General features: G+C 66.5%; 2 protein-coding genes across 3 annotated transcripts; one reads left to right on the top strand and one right to left on the bottom strand.

Annotated features, from left to right (window-relative positions):
- Positions 1 to 903: 903 nt before the first annotated feature.
- Positions 904 to 3,538, bottom strand: C8G (complement C8 gamma chain). Of its 2 annotated transcripts, none has more exons than XR_013405251.1 (7): positions 3,179 to 3,457; positions 2,108 to 2,244; positions 1,878 to 2,001; positions 1,685 to 1,792; positions 1,313 to 1,414; positions 1,190 to 1,228; positions 904 to 1,111 (listed from the first exon to the last, which is right to left on the bottom strand). XR_013405251.1 is itself a non-coding variant. In XM_015116337.3 (7 exons), the coding sequence occupies exons 1-7, from the start codon at positions 3,314 to 3,316 to the stop codon at positions 1,098 to 1,100; spliced, it is 609 nt and encodes a 202-aa protein (XP_014971823.1). In that variant the 5' UTR covers positions 3,317 to 3,538; the 3' UTR covers positions 904 to 1,097. The 2 variants fall into 2 exon arrangements, 1 of the variants encoding a protein (XP_014971823.1); XM_015116337.3 differs by having other exon boundaries at positions 1,878 to 1,948; positions 3,179 to 3,538.
- A 309-nt stretch (positions 3,539 to 3,847) lies between these two features.
- Positions 3,848 to 8,264, top strand: FBXW5 (F-box and WD repeat domain containing 5). Its single transcript, XM_015116336.3, has 9 exons — positions 3,848 to 4,066; positions 4,554 to 4,769; positions 5,147 to 5,304; positions 5,684 to 5,858; positions 5,977 to 6,125; positions 6,215 to 6,635; positions 7,004 to 7,151; positions 7,225 to 7,437; positions 7,516 to 8,264. Exons 2-9 carry the CDS (start codon positions 4,577 to 4,579, stop codon positions 7,757 to 7,759), a joined length of 1,701 nt encoding a protein of 566 aa, XP_014971822.3. The 5' UTR covers positions 3,848 to 4,066; positions 4,554 to 4,576; the 3' UTR covers positions 7,760 to 8,264.
- Positions 8,265 to 8,656: the final 392 nt, after the last annotated feature.

Below are 8,656 nucleotides of genomic sequence, written 5' to 3' on the forward strand. Positions count from 1 at the left end.
TCAGGGCCCCTGCCTCCCCTTCCCACCACCTGACTTGCCTGCCCTCCTGGGGTCAAGCAGCTGAGTAAACAGGTTGAGCCCCGCCTGTGGGATGGGGACCCCGTTGGAGCAGCTGCTGGCTCCTCCCTGCCCCCACCCAGGCCATGTGCGTTGGGACCAACTCCAAGGTGCCTTCTCCTCCCACCCCTGCCCACTGTGGCCGATTGGTGGCTGACCCCTGGACTTTGAGTTCCTAGGGGGAGGGACCAGCCCACCTGGTGGCTCCAGGGCCTGGCACACAGTGGGCCTTCAGAAATGTTTATCAAACAAATACCAGGGGCCGCAGGCAGGGCCTGAGAGGAGCAGCTCAGGGGCCAGGTCCAGGCCCAGTGTGGCCAAGCCTTGCTTGGTTCCTGACTCTGGCCCTAGCCCAGGGGCTGCCCTGAGGGCAGAGTTTGCCCACATCCACATTCTGCTCTGCTTCCTGCTTTCAGGGGGGACGTGGGAGTGGATGAGGTGTGCAGAGAGTGCAGTGGCTGTGGGTGGACAGCACCAACTGCTGCCACCGACACGGGCCAGCTGGTGCCAGCTCGGCTCAGAAGAGGTCAAAATGGGCAGTGATGGGAGACAGCTGGCCTCCCACGGGGGCGGAGGAGCAGCCCGGGGGCTGCAGGACAAGGGCCCAGCCAAGAGCAGCCTTGGAGTGAGGTTGGACGCCCCCAGATCCCAGCAGGGCACAAGGTGGGCGTGTGCCAGAGAGGATCTCGCCTCCCCAAATCCCAAGAGCCTCTGAAATCGGCCCAGTGCCCACTGTGTGGGCTCCAGCCAACAGGGAGCCCCAGGCTTTTAAAGAGGTGGGGCGGGGGCGGAGAGGGCCTTGGTGGTACTGGCGCTGGTCCAGAGTGGACAGAAAAGAGTCAGGGAGGGGTCTGAGACATTTAATAAGAAGGTACCTCTCCACCCACTGTCCTCTGGGGCAGCCGGCAGAATATCCCCCGCCCCAGGTGGCAGGGCCCTGATCTGAGGCTGGGGGCTCACGGGGGATGGGCGGCAGGCATCCCACCGGCGGGGCATCTCTCAGGGCACTGACTTCTCAGCACTGGAGCTGCGGGCCAGCCTCACCGCCTCACTTCTGCAGCAGAGACGAGACTCAGCCGGTGGCAGTGGCCCCCCTCACCGTGCCGCCATGCTTGCCCTGCTGTGCACTCACCATCCAGGACGTGGAACTGGTCTGCAGCCTCGCAGAAGCCTGGGGGCCCAAGGCAGGGGTCAGGCTGGACATCAGCCCAGAGAGTAGGGGTGGCTGAGCCGGGGACCTGCTGGGGACACTCACCATACTTGGGGAAGTAGAAGATCTGGTCCTCAGTCAGGTGGGCCTCCCGGACCCGCTGCTCAAACCCACTCAGGACCGAGTCGCTCACAGGGAGTGAGCGGGCTGCGGGGCAGACAGGGCTCCTGGGGTCCCAGCACCAGGCGGTGTGGAATGGCGTCTGTGTGTCCCCTGCCCCCTCGGAGCCCTCTCCCTGCCCCCACACCAGGCCTGTCTGTCACTACTCCTCCCTGGGCCTCTGCTTAGCAGGAGGGTCAGGATGGGAGAGAGGAAGGGTGTGTCCCCCTGGACTCAACCAGCCCCCCCGGATGGCCCAGTGAGTGTGCAGAGCTTGAGCGCCTGCCTGCCTGGTCAAAGAGGCTGGCCCCCACATACCGTAGAGCTTCACTGACAGCTGCCCCGCCCGCTCCAGGTACAGGACAGCGAAATTCTGGTAGTCGGTCTCAGCAACAACCACATGCACAGCCCCTCGGGCGCCTCGGGCTGGGGCAGAGCCACGGCAGCCACGTCAGAGAGCCACGGCGGCTGCGTCACCACCCACCCACATGCCCTGCGGTCCCTGCCTCACCTTGAAGCAGGAAGCGGCCGAGGACCCCTGTGTCTCCATACAGCTGGCGCACCTGCCAGCAGATCCCATCCCTGGGGGGGGCAGGGAGGAGGCACCGCAGGCTGGGGGACCCCAACCAGGAACCCTAGTCCAGGCCACAGTCGGGGTGGGGTCAGGGGCCAGGGCAGGGCTGAAGTCCGGGGGCTGAGAGGAGGGTTGGGGTTAGGGTGCAGGGCTGCTCTGGGACTCACAGCTTTCGGAAGGTGCTGACAGCCATGGCTGTGCCCTGGGGAGCCACGTGCAGTGTGGTGGCCTCAGCCCGGTGGCCCTGCTCCTGCAGGAAACGGCAGGCAGAGCCCACAGCCACAAGGAGCCAGGTCCCTGCAAACTGGGGACAGGCCATGGGAGGACTCGAGGGCACTGTGGGAGGGCCCCTCACCTGCCTGCCTCTACCCCCAAAACAACTTCACCTGCTTCCCTCTACACCCCCCATAACTTCCCCTGCTTCCCTCTCCCTGCCAACAACTTCTACCTGCCTCCCTCTGCCCCCTACAACTTCACCCTCTCCCCCGACACACAACTTCTACCTGCTTCCCTCTACCCCCTACAACTTCACCATCTCTCCCCCGACACACAACTTCTACCTGCCTCCCTCTACCCCCTACAACTTCACCCTCCCCCCACCACACACAACTTCTACCTGCCTCCCTCTACCCCCTACAACTTCACCCTCCCCCCTGACACACAACTTCTACCTGCCTCCCTCTACCCTCTACAACTTCACCCTCCCCCCCCGCCACACACAACTTCTACCTGCCTCCCTCTACCCCCTACAACTTCACCCTCCCCCCCGACACACAACTTCTACCTGCCTCCCTCTACCCCCTACAACTTCACCCTTCCCCCCCGCCACACAACTTCTACCTGCCTCCCTCTACCCCCTACAACTTCACCCTCCCCCTGACACACAACTTCTACCTGCCTCCCTCTACCCCCTACAACTTCACCCTCCCCCCTGCCAACACAACTTCTACCTGCCTCCCTCTACCCCCTACAACTTCACCCTCCCCCCTGCCAACACAACTTCTACCTGCCTCCCTCTACCCCCTACAACTTCACCCTCCCCCCCGCCACACACAACTTCTACCTGCCTCCTTCTACCCGCTACAACTTCACCCTCCCCCCCCGCCACACAACTTCTACCTGCCTCCCTCTACCCCCTACAACTTCACCCTCTCCCCCCCGCCACACAACTTCTACCTGACTCACTCTACCGCCCCCCACAACTTCACGTTCCTCCCTCTACCCCCCACAACTTCTACCTGCTGAGCATCAAAATTGGCCTTGGGCTGGATTGTGCTGATGGCGGATGGGGGCCGGGGTGGCCTCTGAGGCCTCTGGCCCAGCGAGCCAGCTGTCAGAAGCAGAATCAAGAGGATCGCAGTCCCAGGGGGCAGCATGGTGGCGGCGGCAGGGTGGCAGGACTGTGGGAGGCCAAGGGTAGCACCACCAAGTCCCAGGACAGAGTCTACTGTGCAGTCACAGAGCCCGGCCCAGGAAGTCCATGTCCATCCCTTGCCTCCCTAACCCCAGCCCTGGGCCAGCCCCACATCCCACCCCCAGCTTTCTCGTGAGCCCAGCTTTGATCTGCACTTCCCGGCAGGGCCCTGGCACCATGTCCTATGTACAAAGTCCGAGTTGACCTCTGGTTGTTTATCCATTTCCCCTGCACCCTTGATTTCCACTGACAGTCCTTAGCCCTTTGCACATTATCTTCCTTAAACCATCACCCAGTGGTTTTAGCTCCATGACCAACGTCACGGGGTTCATGAAGCCACTTGCTCAGGGCCCGGAAACAGGGAGCGCCGGAGGCGGGTCCCGAACCAGGGGTCTTTGAGTGTCGCCCGCAGCCCCGCCCACGACCGCCGCTCGTTGGCCACAAGGGGCGCTGTTCCCAACGCGCCCGAGTGCGCGCAGGCGCACGAAGAAAAGCCGGCCGGGCCGCCGAGGCCCGAGGCGCAGGCGCACGAGGGGCGGACGCGGGCTGCCCGCGCTCTCTGCCTTCCTCGGCCATCGATGCCTCGGGGCTCGTGGCGTCGGGCCTGGCGGGTTCCCCGGTGGGCGGGGGCGGCCGTCCGAGCGGCTGCGGCGGCGGAAGCGGGTCCGGGCCGCGCGGGGCGGGGGCGGTGCAGCGGGCGGAGGCGGCCGTGGTGAGTGCGCCTGCGGCCCTCGGGGGTCCCGCCTCGTCGGCCCCGCCCGCTCTGGGCGACTGCAGAAGCCCCGAGGCCGCCCGTGCGCGCGTCCCCGCCGGCCGCCCCGAGCCAGCCGGGCAGGGTTTCTCCAGGGCCGCAGGGCGGAGGCCACTGCCCGGCCGCCCCGAGCCTCCCCTCGGCGGAAGCCCGTCCCCGGACGGCGCCCGGTGTCCCCGTGCTTCGCGAGCGGCGGTCCGGGCCCCGGCGGGCTGAGGGGCGCCCGCTGCCGGCCGCAGGAGGCCGGGGGATGGCGCGGCGGAGCGGGGACGGCCCGGCCCGCCCGGAGCTGCCGGGTCCTTGGTTGGACGGCGGTGCCCGGGCGTCCCCTGCAGACACCCAGCCCCGTGGAACTCCCGGCAGGACGGTTGGGGCGGGAGGAACCGGGCGCCCGCTCTCGGTCTCCCTTCTCGGGCCTGGGCTGAGGGCAGCCGTTGGTGGGTTTCAGGGCCGCCTGGGCAGAATGTCACGATGGACGAGGGCGGCACGCCCCTGCTCCCCGACAGCCTCGTCTACCAGATCTTCTTGAGCCTGGGCCCGGCCGACGTGCTGGCCGCGGGGCTGGTGTGCCGCCAATGGCAGGCCGTGTCGCGGGACGAGTTCCTGTGGAGGGAGCAGTTCTACCGCTACTACCAGGTGGCCCGCGATGTGCCCCGACACCCAGGTCAGTGGCGTGCGGGGCCCCTGCCCACGTTCTGCAGCCAGGGCCCCGGGCTCCTGTGTTTGGGGGTCAGCCTGGCTGGGGGCCTGCCCCGCGGCCCCGAGTGTCCATCCTCACACCCTCACCCTGATCGAGGTCTGTCGGACACAGCCCAGGCCCCCCTCAGAGCATGGGGGCCAGAGGGTTCATTGGGTCACTTGGGGGGTGGGGGGTACAGGTGTCTCTGTGAATTGCAGGGTTGTATCCCCCAGCCAAGGCCTATGCCATGGGTAGTGGGTTCCAGGGGCACCACGGGGCCTGCCAGGACTGCTGGGGCCACACTCTGACCTTGACTGTGAGGAGGAAGGCCTGGGCCCAGGACTGACACTGCCCACCCACAGCGGCCACGTCCTGGTACGAGGAGTTCCAGCGGCTGTATGACACGGTGCCCTGCGTGGAGGTGCAGACGCTGCGGGAACACACGGACCAGGTCCTGCACCTGAGCTTCTCCCATTCGGGGTACCAGTTCGCGTCCTGCTCCAAGGACTGCACTGTGAAGGTGAGGATGGCCAGGTGTCCTGCACATCCCACCCAGCTGCCCCGAAAGCACGGAGGTCCCAGGACCCAGGCGTTCCAACCAGGTGGGAAGGGAGGGTCAGGCCAAAGGTGACACAGCAGCTTCCTGCATCCAGCGGAGGGACCACAGGATCAGGAGCGGTGCAGGGTGGCCCTGAGGGCTGAGGAGAGGGTCCCACAGGGGCAGGCTCCTACCCTCTATACCGATGCTCTCAGAGTGGATGACAGTGGCTTCAAGGAGTCCCTGCCCCCTGGTGGCCTCTGAGCAGGGCTGGCAGAGCTGGGGCCTCATGGCGCTGTGGTAGCAGGCCCCTGCCCCGCGACCTGGCCAGGCGATCACCATGGCCACCCCCGCCGTGCAGATCTGGAGCAACGACCTGACCATCTCGCTGCTGCACAGCGCGGACATGCGACCCTACAACTGGAGCTACACCCAGTTCTCCCAGTTCAACAAGGATGACTCGCTGCTGCTGGCCTCGGGGGTGTTCCTGGGGCCGCACAACTCCTCATCTGGCGAGATCGCTGTCATCAGCCTAGGTGAGCACGGGTGCCAGGTGCCGGGTGGGCCCCGCCCCTGCCCCCGCGCCCCCCTCCCCCACCCCTCCCCCACCCCTCCCCCACGCCGACAGCCTGTCCAGCCCTGGCCTCCCCACAGACTCCTTCGTGCTGCTGTCCCGCGTGCGGAACAAGCCCTACGACGTGTTTGGCTGTTGGCTCACCGAGACCAGCCTCATCTCGGGGAACCTGCACCGCATCGGAGACATCACCTCCTGCTCGGTGCTGTGGCTCAACAACGCCTTCCAGGTGCGGGCGGGGCGGGACAGGGCTGGGCTGGGGGCAGGGTTGCCATCCCCAGGGCCTGGCGCCCACCTGGCGTGTGCCCCCGCCCTCAGGACGTGGAGTCAGAGAATGTCAATGTGGTGAAGCGGTTGTTCAAGATCCAGAACCTCAACGCCAGCACCATCCGCACAGTGATGGTGGCCGACTGCAGCCGCTTCGACAGCCCTGACCTCCTGCTGGAAGCCGGCGACCCGGCCACATCCCCCTGCCGCATCTTTGACCTGGGCGGCGACAACGAGGAGGAGGTGGCTGGCCCGGCCCCCGCCCATGCCAAGGAGGGCTTGCGGCACTTTCTGGACCGCGTGCTGGAGGGGCGGGCGCAGCCACAGCCATCGGAGCGCGTGCTAGAGACCAAGGTGGCCGAGCTGCTGGCCCAGGGCCACACCAAGCCCCCTGAGCGCAGTGCCACAGGCGCCAGGAGCAAGTACCTCATCTTCACCACTGGCTGCCTCACCTACTCCCCACACCAGATCGGTACACCCCTGCCGCCATGCTGCCCGCCTCGGTCCTAGCAGCTTGGGGGAGGCCGGGCAGGGGTCCTGGGGGGCAGACGGCAAGCAAGTTCACAGGCACAGCTGGGATCATTCACTCACCCCGGGGTCACAAGCCCAGACCTGGCCTCGTCTGGGGTCTGCGGGATGAGCGGTGAAAACAAACAGGCAGGCCCGCTGGCCAGTGAGCAGCTGAGGGGCCTGATTCAGGTCTGGGGCCCCCGGAGCAGGCAATGCCCGCAGACCTCTGCGGTGCCCACAGCCCCAGAGACACTGTTGGGGTAGGGGGCTGTCCTGGAGTGACGTCCCCGGGGCACTGGGCAGGGACCCTCACCGCAGCCCTCCCTGCAGGCATCAAGCAGATCCTGCCACACCAGATGACAACGGCGGGGCCCGTGCTGGGCGAGGGCCGGGGCTCTGATGCCTTCTTCGACGCGCTGGACCACGTCATAGACGTGCACGGGCACATCATTGGCATGGGCCTGTCGCCCGACAACAGGTGGGCCTCTTGCCAGTGTCCCAGGCGGGGTGCCCGCAGGTGGCCCATACCTAGCACAGTGCCCCTCGCCCAGGTACCTGTATGTGAACAGCCGCGCCTGGCCCAGTGGTGCGGTGGTGGCTGACCCCATGCAGCCGCCACCCATCGCGGAGGAGATTGACCTGCTGGTGTTCGACCTCAAGACCATGCGGGAGGTGAGGCGGGCTCTGCGTGCGCACCGCGCCTACACGCCCAACGACGAGTGCTTTTTCATCTTCCTGGACGTCAGCAGGGACTTCGTGGCCAGGTGCAGGGCGCAGCGTGGTGCAGGGCGGGCGTGGGCGCAGCAGGCGGGCGACCGGCTCATCCAGGCGCTGTTCTGCAGTGGGGCGGAGGACCGGCACGGCTACATCTGGGACCGCCACTACAACATCTGCTTGGCCAAGCTGCGGCACGAGGACGTGGTCAACTCAGTGGCCTTCAGTCCCCAGGAGCAGGAGCTGCTGCTCACGGCCAGCGACGATGCCACCATCAAAGCCTGGCGCTCCCCACGCACCGTGCGCGTCTTCCAGGCACGTCGTCCGCGGCCTCGCGCCTTCTTCTCCTGGCTTGCCAGCCAGAGGCGCTGAGGGGTGCTGCAGGGTGCACTGGAGCCGCTGGGACCCCTCGACGCCACCCAGGCTCTGTGGTTCTTTCCCGAGCGGGAGAGGTGGAGACGCTTGTAGCAGTTACGCCTTAGGAAGGGGACAGCCAGGCCCCGCCACGCTCTCACACGCAAACCTGCTCACGCAGCTGTGATGCTTGGCACAGGGTGGCCAGTGAGGTTGGAAGCCAAGGTCCCCTTGGCCTCCTGGCCAGCTTGGGGTGCACAGGATACTGGGGGTGCCGCTCCTCGCTCATCCCTAGGCTAGGGGTTCACCCGCCCCAGCTGGCCTCAGCCTGGGGCACCCTCGGCTGGTCCTGCGGGGCCCTGGACAGTGGCCCAGCAGTGGCAGAGGCTGCTGGCTCTGGCAGCCTGGCTGTGGTTGTGCGCCCGGGGCTTGGGAGCGGCCAGTCACACTGCTGTGGGCCCGAGTGTGTTGCATGTCCACGCACCACCCGTTCAGGGCCCTGAATAAACAGTTGGCAACAGCACGTTGTTGTTCAGTCTCTGTCTGCAGGGAGGGAGACCATGGGCCCCACTGGCACAGTGGAGCGGATCTCGTCACTACTGACGGGTGACGTCACCGCTGGCATAGTGGCCCCACTGGAGTGGTTGTTGCAGTCACTGCTGACAAGTGACATGTGCGTCTGAGGTCATGTACTGGTGCCAGACTTTGTCACACTGCCCTGTCCCCCCTCTGTGACATCCAGGGAGATGCCTGGCACATCTGCCGGGGCTGGCAGCATGGAGGGCCTGCTGATTCCAGGGTCAGTAGGCCGCGTCGCTCCCAGTGCCAGGGCAGCCTCCACAGTCAGTCCCGTCCTTGAGGGAGTGCCTCGGCTGCTGGGGGCAGGGAGGGTGTTGGGCAGAGCTCCTCAGAGTT

Source organism: Macaca mulatta, chromosome 15, assembly GCF_049350105.2.
Source record: "Macaca mulatta isolate MMU2019108-1 chromosome 15, T2T-MMU8v2.0, whole genome shotgun sequence".
NCBI classification, from domain to species: domain Eukaryota; kingdom Metazoa; phylum Chordata; class Mammalia; order Primates; family Cercopithecidae; genus Macaca; species Macaca mulatta.